This window comes from Mesoplodon bidens (assembly GCF_964165515.1).
Source record: "Mesoplodon bidens genome assembly, chromosome: 19".
Lineage (NCBI taxonomy): Eukaryota > Metazoa > Chordata > Mammalia > Artiodactyla > Ziphiidae > Mesoplodon > Mesoplodon bidens.
In genome coordinates this window covers 43,358,069-43,382,814 of record NC_138179.1, presented here as the reverse complement: position 1 = coordinate 43,382,814, position 24,746 = coordinate 43,358,069, and the positions used below count along the sequence as shown (strand labels likewise).

The following is a 24,746-nucleotide window of genomic DNA, read 5'->3' as shown; positions in this document are numbered from 1 at the left end:
GCGTGCACCATGCACAGAGGGCCCCAGGCAGTGCCCCCAGGCTCACTGCCCTGATCGCTGGCAGGAAGGGTGGGGCTTCAGCAGGTGAGGGGTTCATCCCAGGGGTCACCCCCATGCCTGTGCCCAGGGGAAGCTTCCACTGCCGACCCCTGGGGGCTATCCTGTTCCTCCTCCTTATCTGAGACGTGAGCCCTTGGAGAGCAGCGTCTGGGCCTGATCTGTGTCCACTGGCTGCAGGGTTCTGGTGAAGCAGGTGTATCAGGGCCATGCCCGTCACAGGCCACGCTGTCCTAAATCCTTGCCCCTCACCCCAGCACGTAACGCCTACAACCAGGGCTGCCCCTCCCGTGCCCTGCAGTGCCACCTGCCTCACACTGCAGGGTCGCTGAGATGCTGGACCAGCCAGCTTCTGCCTGCCCCGGGGTCTGTGGGTCTGTGCTGGGAGCAGGCATTCACAAGTCAATCTGAGTAACAGTCTGGGATCTCTCACCAAGGTAGGAATCCAGAGCCACAGGCAGGAAGATTCCCTCTGGGTTCTGCTCCTTTGGTGGAGAGCCCTCCGGCACCCACCGAGGCTACAGGATGGGACTGCTGTCCTGCTGGCTCCGGGACGCCGGGCACCCACCACCCAAAACCCCCAGGAGAGCGGAGCCTGGCTCTGCCCAGTTTCTTCAGGAGGGATCAGCCTCCCCCCCGAGACCGAGAAGGGGGAGTGCTGGGGACAGACAAGAGCGTCTGCCCTTCACTGCTCACTAAAAGGCCCGAGAAGTCCCCAAACCATAACTGGGGCCCCAATGCTCCTGTGTCCCCAGGCAGAGCCCCCAGCACGCGGCGGCCGAGTCCCACCTGCAGCTCCTTGTCCGAGTACTTCTGGGGGTTTTTGCTCCCTTGGCTCTTCTTGCGGAGTTTCTTCAGCTCGGCCTGGCACTTGTCCAGCGCATCACCTTTGCTCCTTTGCTCCGTCTGGTATTTCTTCAGCGCAGCCTGAGATTCAAACAACAAAACCACGGGCAATGAGCTGGTGCGCCCCTTCCGCTCTCAACTGGGCCACAGTGGCCCTGACCCCAGGACAGCAGGAATTGCGCAGCTGCAAACCTGAGGCCTCAGCTCTGCCCACCCTGGAGGCAAAGATCAGGGCTGGGAAAACCAGCCGAGACTCCCTCTCTCCAACCCCAGGGCCGGAAGCGCCTCAGGTCAAATTATGTGACAGAGCTCAGCCCCTCGCCCTCTTGTCAACCTGGGAGAGGCGACAGGGTCAGGCCATGAAGAACTCGAGGAAAAGACAGCGGGTCAGAGTTCACTCAGGTTCCACAGGGCAGCTGACCCACATCGTTTTTACAAAAAGTGGCCGAGAGGCGGGGGTAGTGGAACCTGGCACGTGGGGCATCAGACGCGAGAGTCCACTCACGGGGTCACATTTAGTCTCAAGTGGGCATGAATGTCAGAGAAGCTGCAGGAAACCCACAGGATGGAGAGCTCACAGGAAGATGAAACCGTTCAGACTGAGGGAACGATTCACACACAGCAGAGCCCAAGCAGCTCAGGGTGACCAGCAGGTACAGGGTGCGGGCTACTTACACTCAGGTACCTGGAGTCCAGCTCCACCTTCTGCTCCAGCTGCGTCAGCAGCTCGTTGTGAAAAGACTTCAGCTGGACATGGAGAGAAAACAGCCGTCAGCTCCGACGTGTGGCCGCCCCGGGAGAGAGGGGGCGGTCACCATGACCATGGCACCTGGGACGCTGGGCACCCCAATGGGAGAGAGGAGCTTATCTATCCATGAGCTGATGACCCCGCAGGGGCAGGTGGGCCCCGCGGAGCCAGGCGGCCCCGGGAGCGAGTGCTGAACTGAAGCCCGGCCTTCGACAGGCACGGAGGCTCTGCTTCCCTCGGGGAGACAGAGACCGCCTCCCCACTGCCCCTGCTCTCCCGCGCTGGCGGGTAACATAGGCATAAGCTGACACGAGCCGTGGACCTGCTGGGTCCTGGCAGGACCTATAGTCTCGGTGCACCTGTGCTTCCCCAGGCCACCACTTGATGTGTTGTGGCCCTGCGGCCAGCTGAGCATAACACCCCATCTTGCCCGTGTCCTTTTCTTCCAGGTCTGTCTGTATATCCTCAGCCCCCATGGTGGTCACAACCCTGGTGTGTGACTTCTCTCTCAGGCCCTGGGGACGCCCCCACCTCTCTGGGTATAACCACAGGAAGGCACATACTTCCCTAGTGGATGCACGGCCAGAGCACATGCCCGGCTCTTCCCCTCGCCTGGGATAAGCGCCTGCTCACCTGTATCTGACCCTCCCTCCCCGGGGGTCGCACTGGGAGGCTGGGACTCACCATTTCTTCCAATTGATTTTGAATCTGCCTGTGGACTTCAGCCATCTGGAAGAGAACGTCCCCTGGGAGGCAGATGGCAGGAGAGGAAAGCAGGAGGAAAGTGAGCTACTCAGAATCACTGTCTTGTCACTCCCTCCACGGCTGGGGAGCGGGCACCAGTGGGCCAGGCACTGGTGTTGCCGTTGTCTGGGGACCAGCGGGCAGGGGTGTGCTGGGGGCAGGAGGAGGGGTGCCTCTCCAGGTGATGCCACCAAGAGAGGGGAAATTCTAGAATGACAAGGATACACAGTCGCTTGGTGTCTCTGGGGGTTTGGGGGCCTCAAGCATCTGCACTGGATCTGAGATTCATGGCAGAGGTAAGAAGACCGGAGACCCTACGTTTGCAGGTTTCAACCCTGCGTGCGACCCTGTGAGCACATGCATCTCCTCTCACAGGTGCCAACCACCAGCGGCCCACCTACCTCGGGCCCAGGCAGAGGTAGCCGCAGCACGCAGCCCCTGTGCGTCCCAGGACATGGTGTGGAAGGAGGGTGGCCGTGGAAGGAGGGACCCCATGGCCCAAGACACATCATGGTCAGCAGAGTCCCGACACCCACCCCAAATCAACGTTGTGGAACAGAAGCTCCGAGCTGGGGCACACATGGCACCTGCCTCCAAAGAGCCTCAGGGCCACTGCCCACAACCACAGGGTCAGCGTGAATGACCTCCTTGCACAAATGGCTCATTTCCTCCTCTGCAGAGGGTGGGTCTGGAACGGGCAGTGCGAGCTCCATTCATTTCACTGGCAAATATTTGCTAAGCAGCCATTTCTGGCGGCAGGCACTAACCATGCGCTGTGGGCACATGGAGGAGGGTCCGTCCCTGCCCTCGGGGGCAGTCACTTGCTGACTAACCCTGTCCCGAGGTGCTGCCTACACCAGGACATCCCTCCCCTGCTCATTCAGGCCACTCAGGGGTCACGTGACCCAGAGGATCCTTTTGGGGGCAGCCACAATGAGCACCTCTGGTCCCCATGAGGCCAGCCAGAAAGCAGAACAGTTCCTGTGGCCCCTGCCCTAATGGGATGACGCTGCCCACCCTTCAAGATCACAATGACAGCACGTAGATGATCCCCTGGGGTCGCTTTCCTTCCCAGAAGCACAGCTGGGTTCTGGAGACGGCCAGCTCCTCCTGGTCATCGGGCCGTTCGATCAGCTGCTGGTGCTCTTGTGGCCCCGATGACCACAGAGCACGGTGATCGCCACAGGCAGGACCCTTAGGGACAGATCTCCAGTCCTGGGGGCAGGCTGCCGATGGTCAGTGGGCTGTTAAATGGCCATAGTGCTGGCCTCCACTGACAGGCCCCGGGCCCTGTCTCCCAGGGTCACTCTCTGTTGTTGGAGCGCATGCGAGGGCGGCCTCTCCAGCCAGAGGGTGCCCCGCCCCCGTCTGAGTTCTGAGTTCTCACCCTCAGCGCGCTGCTGGGCTGAGTGCCCAAAGGCCTGGCTTTGCCTCAGATGCACAGCTTTCTGTCGAGGGAGGAGGAGGGGACAAGAGTGCTTCTGAAGGGCTGCCCCAAGGGTCACCTGGCAGCTGGGAGGAGCCACGGCGTGCCAGGGGGTAGGCCCTGCGAAGCCAACCGCATGTCCCTGTCTGGAGACAAGGTGGGGGGAGTTGCCTGGTGGCCCAATGGTTAGGACTCCGTGCTTTCACCGCTGAGGGTGCAGGTTCGATCCCTGATTGGGGAACTAAGATCCTGCAAGCTATGGGGTGTGGCCAAAAAAAAAAGAAAAAGAGACACAGGCATGCTGGTGGATCCCCTCAGGATGGGGTCAGACCACACATAGCTGTGGTTCGCTGGGCCCTGGGCTGAGTGTCCAGCAGGCCGCCTGTGCCAACAGTGCGAAGACCCCTTCCCAGGCACCACATGAGGAAACACAGACCCCTGGGGGGCCCAGGCTGGCACCTAAGGCACCAAGCTGCTTACAGCTACTGCAGAGAGAGGAAGACGCCCAGGCCCAGCCTGAGGCTTCGAAGGATGCTCGCGGTCAGGGCCAGTGCCACGCCGCGTGAGCGTGAGTGAGTGGGTGGTGTCTGTGTGGGTGTGAGTGGGGGAGGGCATGTGTGTGCCAGAGTGTACACGTGTGTGCATGTGGGTGCACAGGGTGTGCATGGGGGTGAGTGCGTGCATGGACGCAGGGGGTGTGGGTGTGAATGTGTGTGGCTGTGTTGTGCGTGGGTGTTGAGTGGGTACACGTGTGGCTGGATGTGTGAGCCTCAGTCTCCATTCTCTCTCCCCACAGCCCTGGGGTGCTGCTATGGCCCCGTGGACACGCGGCTCCAGGAAGCTAAGTGACCGGGCTGTGACCGGGTGGGCCACAGGGATCAGGGCCTGTCCACACAGGTCTGCCCCCAGGACCATGCTTGTCCACGAGCCGGGAGGGAGAGGACGGAGTGGGGAGATGCACGAGCAGGGGCAGACACCAGAGCTCCTGACGCACAAATCCCCTAATCCAAAGCGATAAACATTTACTGAGCACCACGCATGCCGGCAGGGCCATGGACACCGGCACCTGGGCACAGGCGGAGGCCTGTCGGGGGCCCAGAGTCCTTGGAAGTTACTTTCCACTCAGGCTCCAAATGGCAGCCTGACCTCAGGCCTGACAGTGCTGTTGGGTATGGCGGGGCAGGGAGGGGCGGCACCTGGGGACAAGAAGGCCCCTCCCCCACCATGGCTGCCTGGGGGCAGCATGGTCGATGGTCAACCAACCATACGCCGAGGGCTGAGCTGAGGCTAAGCAGCCCCAGCAGGACAGGATGTGAGTCTCACTCATCCTCTCCTGGCTCTGACCCCATTTCTACCCCATCCCAACCCCAGGGGGTGGTCTATGAGTCAGGGAACTGGCCAAGGACAACAGGGGACAGAAGGCGCCTGGTCCCTGTCCTTGGCTGAAAAGGAACCACCAGGACAAATACAAGCAGGCAGCCCAGGGGACAAGGCCAGGCTGCCACCACCCTGATCTGACCTGCTCAGACCTGCAGCTCCCGAGTGGGATGAGGCTCCCGGCACCGCCATGGCCTTTCAGCGCCCCCAGATCCGATATGCATGGTGGGGATGCCGTCCTGTGTGTCAAGGGTGGCACGCACAGGAAATTCACACCCAGAGGTCACCCTCTGGCCCTATGCACTTTCTCAAGGGACATGAAGTCCATAAATAAGACACAGAGCAAGTGGCACTGTTGGCCATGCTTGAGGCCCCAGAATCGTAAATTAGTTTCCGGATCAAACTGAAAACACGTATTTCCTTGAAAGGCCACACAAAACGAGTTCAAGGAAAACATTTGAAAAATAACAACAACAAATACCAAGTCCTTTAGATAAGGAATTCCTGTTGCCAAGAAGAGTACGTGAAGCTTCCTGAGGATTCTGGACACTGCAGCCCAGGCTCTGTCGATGCACTGGGACGCACCCCATCGCCTCCGCCCACTGGAGCCCCACCTGTGTCCCTGGGCATGCATGCAGGCAGTGGGCACATGCTCTGAGCTGCAAGCCAGTGGCTGCCACAAGCCGGTCCACGCGGTGAATTTTTAAGGTGCATTGTACAAGCAGCTGCAGGAAGCCACGTGTACATGATGTCTGCAAGGTGGTGTGAGCGTGTACCAGCCACCAGGCAGTGGACCAGCTGCAGGGGGCGGTCACCCCTGCCCGGGGATGAGGCTGTGCCCGGAACTAGGCTTCCCAGGAATGCGGGGGGCCTCAGGCATCGGCACGGACACTCTCTCGTCCTCTCACCCAGGTCCCTTCCGGGTCCTGGGAGGCGGGCGAGTGAAGGTCCTTGGAGCCATGGGGCCGGCCAGGGCCTCCCCGCTTCTCTGGGCTCAAAGGCCAGCACGAGGTGGGGACACCTTCCCAGGCCCACCCCATACGTGGAGGAGAAGGCCACCGGGCTTTCTACCAGTCCTCATCTGGGAACCCAGGTCTCGGTCCACAGCACAGGTGGGCCCTAAACTCGAAAAACCAGGTTTAAAATAGAGCCCAGACCCAGCCTTGCCAGAGCAAAGAGCGGGGGAGCAAGGTAATCAGTTGTTACCACCGATGGGACCGCCAAGGTCTCGAGGAGTGTGAACAGAGGGGGAGGCAGGCAGGTGGCCAGGCCCCAGGGTGCCACAGGAGGGGAGCAGGCAGGCCACCCTGGCACTGAGGAGGGTTTGGGAGCAGGCCATCGGGAGCAGGGACAGGAGAGGGCACACTTGGGTGCCATGAGGCTTCATCCAGGACAAAACCACCAAAAGAAACACAGGCATCTGAGAACGAGGTGACGCCCTCCCACCCAGTGTTTACCCTGTGAGGAGGCAGCCAGGTCAGCAGTGAGTCACCTCCGGCTGCACACCCTTCAGCTCTTAGAGTTTAAAAATTCCTGGTACTCTTGGTAACCTTAAACACCAGCCTTGTATCTTTGGGTTAAGAGCGGAACTCAGTACACATGGCAACTCCCCTCCCCCAGGGGAAGGCAGGGGCTGGGGCAGCACACGCACACGCGCACACACACATATGCACACGTCGGCACACGCTGCTGCTGCGCTTCCTCACCAACACAGGCGACGTGCTGTTCACCTCCCTCCCCTCCAGCACAGTCTGGCTGGACACAGACTGGTTCTGTCTGGTGTAGCTGAGACAGCACAATGTCGGGACAGTCGCCACCACCTTTGTTCTGCACGATTGCGGCCTGAGAATCCTGCAGACAGTGCGTGTGCCCCTGAAAAGAGGCTGTGCGGCCTCAGAAGCCAGGCTGTGCCCTTGTCCCGCAGGGTGGTGGCCTTGCCCTTGGTGACAGGGGCAGAAAGAACTGATCTAGCCTTCCAGCAGGGACAGGGCCCCCAACAAGGACACAACACTTGAGCTGGGATGGCTGGACAGGGAGGGCTGAGGCCCAGGCCTGTGTAGCCCCTCACAGGCCACTCTGTCCTCAAGGAGCATCCGCCACTCCTAATTCCAGAACGTTATTGTCACTCCAGAAACCTGTCCCCATCAGCAGTCACTCCCCTTTCCCTCCAGCCTTGGGCAACCACTAATCTACTGTCTGTAAGGATCTCCCTGTTCTGAGCGTTTAGTATCAGTGGGACCCCGTGACACAGGCCCTCTGTGTCTGGCTTCCTCACCGAGCATGTTTTTGGGTTTTGAGGCTCACCACGTGGCAGTGTGGCAGTGCTTCATTCCTTTCCCGGCTGGATGACATTCCAGGGACTGAGCCGCATTTTGTTTATCCAGTCGCCCATGATGTCCATCGGTGGACATTTGGGCGTTTCCACTTTCAGGCCGTTACAAACAGTGCTCGCTGTTGTGATAATCAGCTCTCCTTAGGAAGCAGTTTTATTTTATAATAACTCTGAATTCTTTTTGTACACAATCTTCGCAATATGATTTTTGAGGTTTTTTTCCCATCGGCTTAGAGCAAGAGTCCACTAGCCAGAAGACCCTGGGCGGAGGGGAGTAAAAGGGGAGCCTCCAGCCAGTACTGTGACCACGTGGGGGGCTGGAGCCTCAGAGCTGCCAAGCCCTCCCAGGTTCCTCCAGAGCCAGACCGAGCCCTCCACTGCCAGGAGGGAGCCAGGGTCAGCGCCCCTCCAGGCGCCCACTGCCATCTCTGAGGGGACCGCTCCCTGCTCCAGGCTAGTCCAAAGCCCCCTGGGAAGATGAGGCTGCAGATAGGAATAGGAATTGATTCCGCAACGAGGAGCCCGCCTCTCTAGCAAGTCTGGGTGACTCAGCAACCCTCTCGCTTCCCAGCTGAGTGGGGAGGTTGGGGGCTGTCCGCAGGGGACCTGCTGTCCCCGCTGGCCACCCCCAGCAGGAGCTGGCTTCTGCCAAACCTTGGGATCATGAGCCAGAGGGAGCACCACGGCTCAGTCGCTCTGCTTCTTTTCCTTAAGTGTTTTATTTCACCACCGACACGGAAAACTTCCCAACAGACTCTCAAAAACGTTCACAGCCGCTGGCAAGAACCTCAGTACAAGGACAAGGTGGAGGGGCCTGGCACTGGCCAGTGTGAGTGCTGGCCAGCACCTGGGGACCGAAGGCACCCACTGAGGGGAGAAAAAGGCAGAAACTAGAGACCCCGTCAGCACAGAGGGACCAGGGCGATAAGCTGGAAGGTGCAGGGCATAGCTGGGGCGGGGCACAGCTGAGGAGGGGGAGGCCCAGGTGCAGGAAGGCCCCACACCCGGGAGGATGGCAGTGGGGCAGACTCTCAACAGAGCAGCGTTGGCAGGACCACAGCTCACAGGAGGGGAAGGGGCGGAGCTGCTCTCGCCTGGAGCTCCAGGCAAGGTCAGGACTCGAGCAGGGCAGCACCCTGCTGTGATACGGCCCCCCCATCCTATTAGCAGACTACAGAGAAGGATCAGCCACCCACCCCGGGTGCTCTCAGAACTTGTAGACAGTTTGGAGGAGCAGTCGATTTACACGTGTTCGGGGACGTAGGACCCACCACTGACATCTCAGATCTCAGAAACATTCAAGTGTTTCCCCAAACTGGGCTCTTTGGAAAAAGATAAAAGATTCCAGAAGACTAGAGAAAATTACAGGTACCAGAATTTTTAAAAGGGACCGACTCTAGAAACTGCAGGTTGGTGTCTTCATGTGAGAGTTGTTACTGAGATAAAGGTGACCCGCTCGCAGCCTGGGGCACTCGTTCACCTTCATCGTCACCGCACTGACGAGGGCCTCTGTGGTGCCTGCACTCTTTCCTGGGAGAGGCAGACAGAACGTGGGCCAGTGAGGAACGAGGAAGAGTGAGCGGCAAGGGGGCCAGGCAGGTGGGGAAGGAGGGCCGCCCGAAGGCCGGGAGGACAAAGGATGCCTGTGGCTGCAGATGGCACAGAGACGGCGGGGGGGTCTGGCAGGGAGCCTCGTCTCACTGATTCTCGAGCCCCAGACCAGCACAGGTGTAGCCCCACCTCCTACCTGAGCTCCACAAGGCACCAGGCAGTCCCCCAGGGCACTGAATACTGACACAGGGGACCTGAGTGTGGCTGGAAGCCGGGTCTACAGCCACACCCAGAGGGTTCCATCCACAGCCCAGAGATCAAAGGGGCCGTGAATCTGTTCTTATCAGCCCAGAGATCAAAGGGGCCGTGAATCTGTTCTTATCAGCGCTTAGAAGACAGACACTCTCCTCCCAGCCCAACCTCCAAACCTCCCGAAAGTGGCCAAAATAACAGAGCTGGTGCCCACTCACCCCTCACCGGGTTCCACGGCTCTCTTTCCCACACGTGCACCCAGGTCCCCGTGCCACACTTTTTGGCTGAACCACCTGAGACAGTAGTGGACATCACGGCGTGGCCAGCATGTCAGCTTCTGCACCTGGAGAGCACGGACTGGAGTGCACAGGCCCACGGCCACCCCGACCCAAGGACGGCGGCCACCGACACAGACCCTCTTCCTTCAGCACTCGCACCTCCGGGCCTGGGTGCCCCAACTCACCACGGCCTGTGAGCTGCTCCCCAACCCTGGACCTCACGCGTGGCTCTTCAGGTCTGTCTGTCTGTCTGTCTGCCTCTCTCTCTCTCTCTCTCTCTCTCTCAATAAGTCAGCGTACTGTTTATCTAAATGCTGCTCTGTGAGCATCTGGAACAAGTAAGTCATAAACAGGCTTAGTCGTGGGTTATGAGGACTTAACCTTCAGCGGCACCAGAATTCTTATCTTTCCTCTGTGGAGTCGGGAGTCTTCAGCCTCTTTAATCCAGAAGAGTCCTCTCGAGTTGCATCTCTCACAATGCTGACATTTTTAAAGACTCAGGCTGCCTTTCTGGTTTTTTCTTTCTTTTTGCAGAAAAAAACACATGTTCTTATAATCTGCAAATGACAAGAAGCTGAGAGGGAGCGTGGATCTGGGAGACTGGGAACAAGCCGGGGTGGGAGGGGGGCTCAGGCCCCGGAGTCTGGCCGCTCACAGGCTGGCGCCCGGCAGATCTGTGCAGCTCCCCACTTTGTTCTATGAGCTGAGGGTGGACCAGACTCCACCTGAGGGCCCCTCCTGGGCCATATGCTAGACTCCTAATCCCAAAGGAGCAAGGACAGGATTTCAGGAGGAGATGAGTTATCACCCATTTAGGCTTAAAAAAGAACACATTTTTGCCAAAGCAACACAGACCCGAGAAAGCCTGCTTTGAGATGGTTCCCATGAAGACAGCCAGCAGCCTGAGCTGACCCCCAGCAAGAGTGAACAACAGCACGGGATGAAGAGGGTAAGGACCCGGCTGCCGGACCCCAGGGCTGGGCACAGCTGCATGGAGGGCCAGGTCCCCCAGAACACTGTGACCCCCACAGCGAAGCATCACCCCCAAGATCAGTGTCCAGAGGGCAACCCAGTGAAACTTCTAACACCTGATTAACCCAAGAAGCAGGAGGAAGCTGGGGACCTGAGGTGGGGGAGGTCACAGAAGGCAGTTTCAATCTCTGGAAGGCACAGGCGGCTGAGCCCTGGCTGGGGGAGGGGTGGGAAGGGTGGAGGTGGGGAGGGGAGTCCAACAACACCTACAGAGGGGCCTCCTCCAAAACCCACTGCCACAAAGCAGGACCAACCCCCAGGGCAGAGACCAGCCTCCGTCCTGGTGCCTGTCCACCAGCCAGGGGATGTCCGTCAGGGGGACCACCTGGGGGTGACAAGTCCTGATAGTCCAGGCATCTGTGGGGAAAGGGCTCCAGGCCTGGGCTGACCTCACTGTCTCATGGGTTACACATACATGTTTGTACCTCATCCCAGGATTAAATCAGTAAGACCACGTGTCTCCTGATTAGGGGGTTGGGCTGACAAGGCACACGGCACAGCCCCTGCCCCAGAGAAAGAGCTGGGCAAGTGTTTGCCCCTGCCAGTAACAGTGACAATGACATCCAGGAACCTGGGTGCAGCTCCACCTTGACACCAGCGGTCCGGCCACACACACCCTCTTTCTTTAAGCAGGAGGATGGTGGGTGAAGAGGTTCAGGAACTGGGCAATAAGACAGGGAAAGCCCCCGGCCCACATGCATGTTCCGTCCTTCTGAGGAGCTGGGCCCTGGCCGGCAGGAGGGTACCACCCACGTGTGTTCAAGGGCACCACTGGTGCCCTTTCTGCCCCTGCCTATGCCCTTCGTCCCTGATGCCAAAGTCAGGCCTGGGCAGGGGTCCCGAGGGCTTGGTCTCTTGCTCACCACTCCCATCCTCACACCTGTGTCCTTCCCACTGTGAGAGGGCCGTGTCTGTCTCTGACCCTGGCTGTGAAGACGGGACGCTGCACAGGGCTCTGTGGACAAGAGCCCAGGGGGCGCCCATGAAGGCACAGTGTCAGGGTGCAGGGGGAGCTGATGCTACGAGAAAGTGGGTGTCTTCAGCAGCATTACAAATGTGGTGGACGCTGATGAGAGCCCAGCTCCCCAGCTGCCTGGACCTGGACCTCTCAGACCATGCTGGCCACTCCCAGAGCATAAGCCTTCCAGGACAGTATCTGAGAACATGTGGGAAGAATGGGAACATCCAGTGCTAAGTCCCTGCCCATGTGGCTCATCCTTAAGGGCTCCCTGGGCTGCCACAGCCCTGAAGGCCAGTTCTGTAACCTGCTGGCCCCCCACCTAGTAGACATCAAGCCAGATCACCCCAGGACATGAGCACCCCGGCCAGATTCCCAGCCAGATGGGTCCACAGGAGCAGCCTTATCGTGCGTTGGGGAGGGTCCTACCGTCCCTCCACTGCCAGGAGCCACCTCCCGAGGCCCCCGCCCCAACTCCAAAGTGGCTGATGTTGCTCCCTCCTGGGGATAAAATTGGGTGACCGGTCAGGGGGCAGCCAAGCCCTGATGCAGCTAGAAATGAAGCCGTCTGAAAAGGCAGGGTGGACTAGGGCTGTCAGCTGCACCACAAAGGTCAAAGTCCTCCCGGACCTGGGGTTACAGTGCCAGGTCTCTCCAAGGGAGACTGGCCCTTCTCTGCTGGCACCGCCACGTCAGGCAGGGGCTGGAGTTCACTGAAACACCAGGCTGGGGTGGCCGGGAGGCTGTGCCCCAGGTGAAATTGAGAGCAGAACGTCCGCACGGTTACTGACCAGTAACGAGTGGACTGACCAGTGCAGGCGTCACATGAAGGATGACCTGGGGGGATCACGAGGCATGACTGCTGGGGTGACAGGATGGCCCCTCTGCTCCCTGATCAAGTCCAGCCAGGGCCACCTTAGCAATCCTCCCCCCGACTAGAGGAGCCCGACAGAGTGTGAGGGGTGGAGCCCGGGGGACCATGGTGAGGACCATAGCAGCCACAGGCCTGCCGGGAGCCCTCACCCGACCTGGGCACTGACACCAGACCCCTGACTACCTCTCCAGGAGAAGCAGAGGTGAGACCAGCACAGCCGTGACTCTGCGACCACGAGACTGACGTGTGCGGGCGTGTGCTGCGGTGGGGTGGGCAGGAGTTCTCCGCCTCCTCCCAGGTAGAGCCATGTGCTGGAACAGTCCTCAGCAGTCCCAGATGGTGCTGGGGGCACAGAGAAGGTGTCTGACCTTCCTTTGGAGACTAAACCTCCAGCCCTGTCTTTGCAGAGCTGGACTTGAACCTGGCGAGCAGGACGCACTATTACTGCCAAGTGGTCATGGCCTTCCTTTTGGTCACTGGCAGCCACCAAGGGCGCCAAAACACTCGTTTCTTGAGGATCTGTCATTTCAGGAGGAGCCAGAGCTCCCATTCCCTGCTGGTGGCCAAGGGGCTCTTGAGCCAAGGGGTCAGCTGCTCAAACTTGGCTGGGAGCGCCCGTTGCCTCCTGAAGCCTTCTGAAGCAAATATCCATAATGCTCAATTATTCTGGTGGCTTCCAGAGCGGAAAGGCGCCTCTGAGAGCTCATTAGCATACGCCTGAACAAGGCACGAATATAGAGCTCTTGTTCCGGGAAGACAGACAGCTGAGGGCTGCGGGGGTGTCGCGTCGGCCGTGAGAGCCACCGGTATGGGATGCGGAGCTCAGACAGCACTGAGGGACCCCTCTGGGATCAGCCACCAACACCCCCATCCTCCCTGCCGGCCTCAAAGCCACCAGTTCCTCCCTGGTAGAAGCAGGGTTCTTCTCCTGCCTACAAAATGGCAAAAAATGGCAGGTAGCCAAAAGGATAACCAGGACAAAAATCGATGGCTGTTGCCATGGTGATGATAGCAGACAGTGACCCTCCCTGACTGCTGCCCTGAAGCAGAGCAAGACCAAACGGCCCCTCGGTGTTGGTATCAGTGTTGTGTCCAAAGTGGACGCCCAGGCACCGGAGTGTCGTGGAACGAGGTGGAGGAGGCACCGACCACACGTGGCCCAACCGTCTGGGCTGGCCTCCTTCCTGTCCTGAGCCTCTGCCCTAACTGTTCTGGGTCAGGTCCTGGACCGGCATCGGCCACACCGGGAGTCCGATCAGATCTCAAAAGCTCAGGCCTGCCCCAGGCCTCCTGAAGCAAAATACGCATTTGGACGTGTCCTCGGCCAATCCACACGCTCTCAGGCATCCACAGTTACACTCGGGGCTTCGGGGTTCCCAGGCTGGCCGCCCAGGCCGACTGGAGGGCTGCTTCAAGGAACTGGCCGACAGGAGGCCGTGGAGCGTGTGGGCTGAGCCTGGGCGACAGGGAGGTGGGGACTCAGGGTCAACCTGGCGTCCTCTGCCCATGGGCCGGGCAGGCGCTGGCTGAGCCGGGTCCCTGCAGCAGCAGCAGGAAAGGGCACACTGCAAGACACTGGCTGTGCTGCCGGGAGACAGCGGGGCAGGAACTCACATCGACAGACCGTCCAACCCGCCAGCATCACCGTGCTTCAAAATGCCGTCTTTTCTCCTGCCTGACGCGACTCACAAGGGGACAGGGAAACGTGGGTGTGGACAGAGGGCGGGGTTTTCCTCCCACATTTCCACCCAGAGCAGCGACATGAGTGGCCAAGGCCACAACCCCCGACCACAGGAGGTCACCTGGACCTCGGCAGGGCGGGCAGGCCAGGCCCAGAGCTGGAAGGTGCGTGGATGACCCTCCTCGAGGGCGGCCACCCTCCAGGGGTCACAGAGCCCCGTGAGGCTGCACCCCAGGCCGGACAGGCACCGCTGCTCCGATCCTCACCAAGTGCCATGAAGACCCCCCAGAAGTGGTGGTGGCTCCCCATCTACCTGCCCACTCATGCCCCCGATTAACTGCCCAAGTGTACATCAGCTCTCCTGGGGACGGTTTCTCAGGCATCAACTTGCTCTAAATCATGCGAGACACAAACGGGAACAGGCCCAGTTGAGGACTGTTCATCAGGTAACCAACCAGGCCTCTGCGGTCAGAGCGTCCACAGTGCCTCTGACACACCTGCCCTCCTGCCAACGCCGGGGACCCAGGGGCCAGCCAGCAACCCTCGGAACAGGTGGAGACCTGCCACAGAGGCTCCCAAGCCGGCACCTGTGCCCGCCAGGCCCCCCCGCCATGTGTGGGATGCTCCAGGGCCACTGGCTCTCTGCTGAAGGATAAACAAAGGACCGCTTCCTCCTCCCTCTCACTTGGGGGCAGGGAGCTGCAGACACACTGAGAACAGAGCACACGCTGCCGGCGGGACCTCAATTCAGGGGGGACACGGTGGGGTCACAGGACTGGGGGCCCCCAGGGCCCTCCAGCCACGCAGGCACTCGAGTCAGACTGGCTGTGGTGGGAGAGCCCTCACAGGCGTGCTGCTGCAGGATGGGCTTTAAAAGACTTCGGCGAGCCTCCTGCTACGGACCCTGGTCAGGTCACATGCTCCCCCTCAGTGGGAACAAGCCCCAGGCCTGATCCTCACAGACCATGCCAGCCCCACCTCACCACCAGAACCAGGCTCAGAATGAACCACAGCTGGGGGCCCCCTTCCCCTCCTCCCAACTAGGACCCCCAGGAACCAGGCCAGAGGGTGTGGGGTCACCACAGCCACACACCGCTGTTCCCTATGGATGTTCCCACCCTGGAGTGGGCCCTTGGACACCGAGGAAGCGTGAAAACACCCTGAGCCGTCTCTCCTGCTATGGCCAGAGTCATTGAGAACAGGCAGATCCAATTAAGACGTTTATTAATCCCTCCCGACAAAGGCTCGAGCCTGCCCCATAAAGCTCTCATCAGGGCAGGCGAAGTGGACACGCTGGAGCCCCTGGCCCTTCACACCAGTCATGTGAGTCCAGGGGGCCCTGAGAGGGGACCCTCAGATTGCCCTCTTACCCTGTGCTCAGCCCCAGGCTTTGACCTGTCTAGCATCCACACAAAGCCGGACACGAGGACAGAGACTCTGCAAAAAACCTGCCTGGTGTCAAGATCTGCTCGAGGCCTGAGGGAGGCCAGGAGAGCGTGGACCCTATTCCTGGGGTTCTGGTGACAGCCCGTGTGCCGGCCACTTCTCCCAGGGGCTAAGGGACACCCCCTCCATGTGCTATGGCGGGGGTTGCTGGCGTTATCGGGAAGAGGAGGTGAAGGCAGGATGCAGGCAAGGAGTCCACTCCATGCCAGCCTGGGGACGCCAGGTCATCGTGGGACCATAATGTAGGATGATGTGGGTCCTCTGAGTCAGGACCCTCAGGGATGTGAAATCGCCCTGGCTCCCACTGTGCGGCTGTAATTAAGTCCTCCAAGTGGCGTCTGTCAGGTTTAGCAGTCAAAGGTGGGTCCTGCTGTTAGGGTTTGACAGCATGTGGACATGAGACAGACTGTCACCCACCTGCAGGGAAGGCAGGGACACACTCGGGCTCCCCAGCCAGGTGTTGACAGCTCTGCATGACATGGAAGGGGCCGTGATGCAGCCCGACAACCTCCCGGCCTCACAGGGAGCACAGGAGCCAACCTGGTGGGCAGCCCCCCAACCTGGTGGATGGCCTGTAGCACCATCTCAGAACTACCTCTGCCAAGGAAACTATCCGGCAACAGTCTCAAAGGCCCCTGGGGTCACATGGCCCCTGCATTTCAGCGACCCACGTGCAGGAAAGGGCCACCCCGTGCCTCTAAGCATGAGGCAGTCGTGGGAAAGTCAGCCGGCACCTGCAGGAATCAGAAGAGGTAGCCAAGTCCCACGGGGCGAGTCTCCAAAGGTGGCGTGGGACTACCTGCCTCGGTTCTTCACTGGGGTAGCTGGGCATGGACAGCAGCCAAATGCCAGGGGAGTGTTCAGGCCACACCTTAATCCAGTGACTCAGTGGCCAAACCTGGCCCAGTTTCAGGTGCAGGGAGCCGCCTCCTGCCCCAGGCCCCGCCCAGCACGGAGCTCCTGCTCTCTCATGGGTGCGGGTGCAGATACCAGTATGGGTGCAGGCAGGTGGCGGCCAAGCACAGGCCCAGGGCACCTGCAAGCACACACATGCCCGGGATCACAAACAAGCGGGCTCTTCAAAGGCAGAGAACACAACAGAGGCCTCAGGAGATGGTGAGGGCCAAACAAAACAGCCGCTCAGCCGCTGGCCCTCGGCTGCACAGATGGACGAAATGTCCAGGTGAGGCTCTGGCAGAGGCCCTGGACATAAGCTCAGGAGGGACGGGCCCGGCGTGAAGGTCGGCCACACACGGAGGAAACAGACGGCTCAGGGCAGGCTGGGGCCTTCGCTGCAATGATGGCCTCATGTTAGTGCTGCTGGCCAGGAAAGCCTAGAATGCTCCACAGGATATGTCACCTTAACCTCCTGCATAGACACAGGGCAGCTGACTGACCCTCTTCTTGCATGAATGATTCTGGCACAGAGCCCTGAGTCACCTGCCCACCTGAGCACTGTGCCCAGAGCCCAGGTGCATTGGACTCTGGCCTCCACCTCCTACTCCCGCCTGTGCTGGGCTCAACCCTGCTCTTTGCACAGTGGCTCTGGGGAGTAGAGCTGGGGGCCTGGCTGCAGGGGGCCACCCAGCGGGCAGGATGTGCTCGGGAGTGCCAGCTCCCTGGGGGCTCCTGCAGATGGTGGCACGGCTATCGGTGAGGGGGACAGGACAGTGGGCTCCCCTGCACAAAGGATGAGGTCAAGGTTCATGGTGGCGCCCCTAGGAGCAGGCTCCCCAGGAGCCAACACTGGGGAAGAAACCAGCAAGCAGGACAACACAGAGACTGATGCTGCACCAGGCCCATTCTGGAGTGGCTGTGACGGTGGAACAGAGGGCCCAGAAGCCAGCCTGTCCACTGCCTGGACTGGGGGACATGTGTGCTTTCAGCCCCATGGCCAAGGCCGGGCTTGCCAACAGTGCACACGGAGGCTGGATGGAGAAGCAAGGAGGTGCCATCGGGATCACCCCAGGGGAACAGTGACAGGGTGCAGATGAGATGTTGCCGTACTTGGTCTGTGCCAGCAGGGGACAGGCACCGGGGGGGGGGGTCTCCACCTGCTCTCTCTGCTTTGATGTGACCTGAAGTGTCCTGTGACTTAAAGCTTAAGGCAATGGGAGAGCCCAGAGGGGACATGGCACCGCTGACAGTGCCCAGGACAAGAGGACAGCATCTGTACTGTTCCCTCCTTCAGGGCAAAAGGAGCCTGCCTGTCTGGAGATCCGACCTCCTCCCCGACCAGCCCCAGAGCCCACGCCGGAGCAGTCTGGAAATACCCACTCTGCGCCATGCTCTCCACCATGTTGGCATCTCAGGCTGCCTGTGTCAGGGGGACGGGGAGAGGCTGGGTGCACCCTGCTGTGGCCAGCAGCAAAGGAGCCACCTGCCCCCTCTGCCCTGTGGCCTCCAGGCTCAAGGTAGAGAAAGAAGAAGGAGAAACAAACATGAAAACATGCTCACTCCCAGATCTTAGCAAACCCCCAAGTTTGTGGTCTACGAGCTTGGAGAGTGAGCCCCCTCAGGGTGCTGTGATCGGGGTCACCCCCCCTTGGGCCACCATCCTGGCTCCTTGGCCTGGGGAAGGCCTGGGTCTGCACACACCGGGGACTGGCCTGGAGCCTCGGACCCAGGTGGGACACCCCCGCTGCCCTGAGCTGCCGGTCAGCCCCATGAGCACAGAAATCCGTGAGGAAAGCAAGCAGACAGGGCCTCAGAAAAGCTACCCCAAGTACACAGATCAAAGAGATGGGGACGGCCTCTGTAATGACCTGCCTGGGGGCGGCACCAGGTGTGCCTCAACGGAGCTGTGGCGGGGGGGGTCAGGGAAACAAGTCCACGGCAAGTGTGGGTGGCTGCTGGCGGGGGATGAGAGGGCGGCAAGGCGATGGGGAAGGCGGGCATCCCTGCACCCCGACTAAGCAGCCTGCCTATCAAAGCAAACCCAGAGCCGAGCGGAGTGAAGATGAGAGGCCGGCTCCTCTGTGAGGTCTGGAGCTGCAGCCCCAAGCCGACTCCTGGCCACGGGACCAAAGGCAGAGCGGCCACTCGCTCTCCACAGGGACGGGGAACAAAGGGGCCGCAGCACAGCGACTGGGCCTCAGCCTCGCTCACGGCAGGAGACCTCACGTCAGAGGCCTCTGCTCTGGTGATAAGGGGTCCAGCTCTGGGCAGTACGTGGTTGGCTGGCGTGGCGGGGGAGTGATGTGCTGCTCAAGACCCTCACTCTATGCAGGAAGGACGCAGCGCAGGGCTCGAAGGGAGACGGGGAGGGGGTGCAGTACCCCCTGAAGCATTAGACGAGGGTCTGCATGGCTGAATCCCACACCGTCCAAGTGGGCTGTTGGCCCAGGGAGCAGAGCAGGAGCCATACAGCTCCTGCCCTTCGTGGGAAAGAAAAGGCAGGAACTGGAAGAACGGGGCAGGGATCAGCAGAGGAAGGAGGGTGAGCGGGGAGTGGCCAGGGTGCCTGCCACTGCTTGCCTGGCAATCCCTGACCCCAAAGCCACCAGGGACCACACCCAGAGGGACCCCAGCAGGAAGTGGGCAGCAAGAGGGCCGATGAAGCCCCACTTTGCAGGGCCTCGAGATTAAGTCTCTGGTCAGAAGCCCGGCGCCTGGCTCAGGATGTCGTCAGTGTGAGCAGAGCTCCCTGCAGGCTGCTGCCGCACCTCCGCTGGGGCACCACCTCCCCAGAGGCACTCACCCCTTGAGGGCTCTGGTTGATCCCCAGGACAGCAGAGACCTCGCATCTCTTGGTCAGAAACCAAGTGGTCAGAAACGAGTAATTCCCCAAGGCTGCAGACAGGAAGGGTGGAGGAAAACAAATTCAGCATGAAACAAAACAGACTGAAAACAGGGTTACTGAGAACAGAGGAGTTCCCCTCATAAAGTTCAGCTTGTCAGGAAAACAGTACTGCACGAAACTTGTAGTTTACACACTCAATAACTCAGCTGGAAAACACATAAAGCAAAAGCCTCATGGAGAAACTGATGAGTCCACCTTCCTGGGGAGTAAGAAAAATGCCTCTTCCACTTACTAATAAGGAGGTGGAATTACTGAAGATTTGAACACAGTTGGGAACCCTGCACCCAGAATCGGAATAAACAGGGAACATATGTTCTCTTCAAACATAACAGACACCTATAAACATGGGCCACACGCCAGACCAAACAGCCTGTCAATGAATGTCCAAGATTCAGATAATTCGGGAATCAGCAGAGGCCCCCCTACCTGGGGTCCCGACCAGCTTTTGGAGAGGGGGAGCTCATACAGATGCCCAGGGCCACAGGCAGAGCTAATGAGACCAAGGAACTGAGAAGAAAACATTTCCTAGGCAAGTGACCCAGTGACATTGTTCCATGAGGACAGTGGCCAAAGTGCACCACCAAACCCCAATCCCCACCACACTCCAGCCAAGAGCAAAGGGTCCCAAATCTGAAATTTCTGCCACTTCTACCAGGGCCTCAAAGCTCAAAAGGACCTGGAAGCCCTCAGCTTTCTCAGCAGGTCACTGCAGGGCAGCCCCAGGACGGGCATCCCCCTTGGGCTGGGTCATCGGCCCCTGGTACACGGGCACCCAGCATGCCCCAAGTTACAACAAAGCAGAAGCAATTGTCCTGCTGGTATACGAGATGCTGGTCCTGGTTTGATTTTTCCCTCCCCTCCAGCGCCAGGGGGACCAGAGCTGCTGCCTTGGCGCCTGGGGTTTGGGTGGCCTGCTGGGTGGGACTCGCCCACACAGAGGAGGGCATGAGGGCACGGGAATAGAAGGCAGCAGTGCCCAGCCTCACTCAGACAGGAGCACTGCGAACCCTCACACGCCGGTCACGTGGGAGGACAGCAGGGCCTGAAGGGAGAGCCCCGTGGCGTCACACTGGTGAGCACCGGGGCAGCGGCTGCTGTGGAACCACGTGGAGATCACCCCACGGTGGGCTTGGCATCATGGTCCTGAGGACTAGCTCATTCAGAGCAGCAAACCCACCCCCCCCGGGAATAACCCAAGTGCTGATCGAGAAGACAGAGAAATACACTGTGTTCATCACGTGTTCACGGAATATTCTACAACAGTGAAAACGCAGCACCCGCTACTGCAGGCAACAGGCGGATCGTAATGCGGGTACAACAAGCAGGCTGCACAAACCCGGCTTCCCACAGCCAGAAGCCCCAGCTCCTGCCAGGCCCTGCCCCCTTCCCCCAGCCTCGCCCCCCTCCTCCTCTCCAGACTTTCCCATTTCTGCCAGAGTGCCTCGTTTTTGTCCACCTTGCACTTGTGGACATACCCTTGCTCTTGTCGTCCGCCCCTCTTGGTGCCCTTGCTGTCCTCACCCAAGGTCGGAGTTGCAGCTTAACCCCTGCCCTGGGTTACTCCTCCCGTGGCCCGGGAGGCCACACACCACACCCACCCTTGGGATGCTTTGTTCTCCAGGCCCCCTTGGGCCCTCCCCCAACATACACACTGGAGCTACATCTGGAAATTTCACAACACCCAACCAAGGACAAAGATCTCAAAAGCTTCCAGGAGGGGGAAAAAAAAACACCTCACGTTAAAAAAAAAAAAAAAAAAAAACCAGCCAAAACGACACCAGAAGTCAGAGGACAGGGGGGTGAGGACTCTGAGGGAAGGCGGTCTCCCACCTGGAATTCTAAGCCATCAGTGCGAGGGAGAGAAACATCCGCAGACAGACATGGGCTCAGAAACGTTATTTCCCTTTTTCCTGCTAAGGAACCATTAAAAGGAAGGATGATCTCCCTAATTGAGGGAGTAAAACAGGACCTACGACCCAGAAAACATGGCCCCAGACTGGAGAAGGGGTGTCCCATTCATGGCTCAGCCACCGGCCCGGGGTATCAGAGTAGGTCGGGGCTCTGGGAGGCAAGTTCCAAGAGGGGGAGAAGCAGCCAGGTTAACGGGACTGCGGCCAGCAGGGAGGAGTCCCAGAGCGCGGTGTTGGGTTTGGGAGCGAGTTAATGACCACAAACTGATGACTATGCAAACGAAGGGAAGCAATTATTAACGCCAGCAAAAACAAAGTTGTCAAAACAGTAACAAAAACCTATGGACCACAGTTCAAGAAAAAGTATCACTCAACTGGACTTCATTAAAATTAAATACTTCTGTTCCAAAGCCACTGTGACAGGGGTTTCCCTGGCGGTCCAGTGCTTAAGACTCCACGCTTCCACTGCAGGGGGTACGATCCCTGGTTGGGGAACTAAGATCCCACATGGCATGTGGTATGGCCAAATAAATAAATAAAACTACTGTGACAAGAATGAAAGGCTAGTCTGGGAGAAAATATCTGCAAAGTATATATCTGAGAGAGCACTTCAACCTAGAATACACAGAGAACTTTTACAACTCAATTATAAGACAAAAACCCAACTGAAAAAAGGGGGACAAAGATCTGAAGAGACATTTCACCAAAGAAGATAAACAAACGGCAAACACTATGTGAAAAGATGCTCGACGTCGTTAGTTCGTTAAGAGAAATGCAGACATGGAAATGCCCCAAACTGGAAACAACCCAAATGTCCATCAACGGAAGAATGTATAAACAACGGGTCACTTCCACACAGCGGAAACTACTTGCCACGAAGGCAGGATGGTCTGGAGGTACGTGGAACATCGGGATGACTTTCAAAACAATCATGAGATAAAAGAGGCCAGACCAAGAGAGAGCACGGCACACACTACTCGAGTCTATTTACACAAAACTTGAGCAAATGCACATCGAGTCTCAGGGCAGAATACATAGCAGTGGCTGCCTGGCAAGGGGTGGGGGGCACGGAGGGAGAGAGGCAGGAGGTTTTCTGGGGGGGCCCCAGGAAATGCTGGGGGTGACAGGGCCGTTTGCTACCTGGGCAGGTGTGTACTACCTAGGCAGGTGTGCACTCATGTCCATCTCATCATGCTTCCACTTCAGACGTGCAGTCCGCTGCACTGCAGTCAGACTGCTCTGTCTGAGCATTCCTGCCAGCACCGCACAAAGTCTATACTGGACACCGATTTAAACAAAAGTTGTCATCGTTCTATTGGGGGGGGGGGCGAGAAGTGGTATAAAAATGCTAAATCCAAATCTCCTAGGAAAACATTAATTAAATAATGTCCAAAATTAAAAAGAACAGCACAGGGACTTCCCTGGCGGTCCAGTGGTTAAGACCCCGTGCTTCCACCGCAGGGGGTGCGGGTATGCTCCCTGGTCGGGGAACTAAGATCCCGCATGCCGCACGGCATGGCCGAAAGATTAAAAACAAACAAACAAACATGAAAAACAGCAGCACAAACCTGCCTGTTTACATGTATGAAAGCAAATACAGGCAGACAACATGCAGGGTTGAGAAGTGGGCCTCGGGCACGTGGCGGGCAGGGAGACTTATTTTTAAACCAGGGTGTGTGCTGCTTTAATAAAAATTCAACTCCGACTGTGTGACTCAGTAGTTCCCCTCCCAGGCATACATGAAGGGTCCACACAGACACTTGTGCCGACTGCTGACACCAGTGCTATGGAAACTGGTCAAAATATGGAAACAGCCCAGATGTTCATCAACTGGGGAATGGAATCCACACAATGGAATATTATTCAGCTATAAAAAGAATGGAGCCGACATGCTACAACATGGATGCACCTCGAAGACACGATGTTAACTGAAAGAAGCTGGACACAAATGGTCACGATGGGTTAGTGCACGCTTCCATCCATATGAAACATCCGGAGCAGGTAAAGCCACAGACACAGAGGCAGATCAGTGGCTTCCAGGGGCTGGGGGAGGGGGAGTGACTGCTAATGGGGACGGCTTACATTTTGGGGGTGAGGAAAAGTTTGGGAACTAGATATGGTGATGGTTGCACAACTCTGTGAATACATTAGAAACCAGTGAATTGTACACTTTCAGTGGTGAGTTGTATGCCATGTGAATTACATCTCAGTAAAGCTGTTGCCAAAAGAAAAAATTCAGTTCCCAGAGCAGGGCTGACAGTGACCTGAAAAGAAAGGCACACTGGTCTCTGCCCCCGTTCCTGGTACAGAGCTCCTCATCCCTTGTTATCTCCTGGTGATAGCAGCATCCTTTGTTCTAATGAGGCAACTCTGGGTGGGCTCCTGGATGGGGGCTGGTCACCGGAAAGACCGAGCCAGGGTTAGAAGTGGCACTTTGGGCCCCACCCCCATCCTCTGGGAGAGGGGCTGGAGACTGAGCCAACAACTGTTCATGCCTGGAAACCCTTAAACCATGGCGTTCAGAGAGCTTCCAGGGTGGTGGACACATCCATGTACTGGGAGGGTGGGGCACCCCGACTCCATGCGGACAGAAGCTCCTGCGCTCGGCACCCTCCCACACTTTGCCCTGTGCATCCCTTCCTCTGGCCGTTCACCTGGGTCCTTCATTATAGCCTTTACAACAAACTGGGACTCTGAAGTAAGCCTCTGCCTGAGTCCTGTGAGCCGTTCCAGCAAACTACCAGATCTGAGGAGGGAGTGGTGGGAATCCGATTTGTAGCCAAATTGGACAGAGTTGTGGTGAACTGGGGACCCATGACTTGTGCCAGCCTCTGGGGTGGGGGGCACTCTCTCGGGATGGGGCCCTCACCCTGTGGGTCTGCACTGACCCCGGGGAGATCGTGTCAGAAGTGAGCTGAACTATGGGATGCCCAGCTGGGGTCCTCAGAAACTGGAGGGCTGGCTGGTGCAAGAAAACCCACATCTGGTGTCAGAACCGCTGGGAGTAGAGGAAACAGAGTCCTCACCAGCCACCTCCGCAGACGCACAAAGCCCCAAAAGCCCCTGGAGAGATTTCAAAAACACACAAGTAAACCAGAAGCTCCCTGATTCAGGTCAGAGCCCAGACAGCTCCTAGAGTGGTGGGTGGAGGGATGTTCCAACCCCCCGCCCGCCCCTTCCATGTGCGGACTCCACAGCAGGAGGCTGCTGTCCTGCTCACGGGGCCTGTTGTAGCAACAACTCCCAAGGACTCTGCCCACGGGAAGTTCTGGAATCTCACTGCGGTTTCGCACACGCCCACCCTCACTATGGGGCCACGTGGGACCCGATCTCCCCGTGGACAGACCCTCCCCTTCCACACGTGTGTGTGACTGCGGGGAGAAGGCCACCACGATTAACCACGATAAGAAAGTGCCCCTTTCACAGACAGGA

At 58.7% G+C, this 24,746-nt stretch overlaps 1 protein-coding gene across 6 annotated transcripts in view; it reads right to left on the bottom strand.

The window, feature by feature from the left end:
* BAIAP2 (BAR/IMD domain containing adaptor protein 2) overlaps positions 1-24,746 on the bottom strand; it is a 70,651-nt gene that overhangs the window by 27,113 nt on the left and 18,792 nt on the right. For all 6 annotated transcript variants that reach the window (XM_081219692.1, XM_081219693.1, XM_081219690.1 and 3 more), the window contains exons 4-6: positions 2,336-2,397; positions 1,579-1,650; positions 847-984 (exon numbers count right to left, since the gene is read on the bottom strand). In XM_081219692.1, the coding sequence (XP_081075818.1) occupies positions 847-984; positions 1,579-1,650; positions 2,336-2,397 (272 nt within the window). The remainder of the gene's footprint in view (positions 1-846; positions 985-1,578; positions 1,651-2,335; positions 2,398-24,746) is intronic.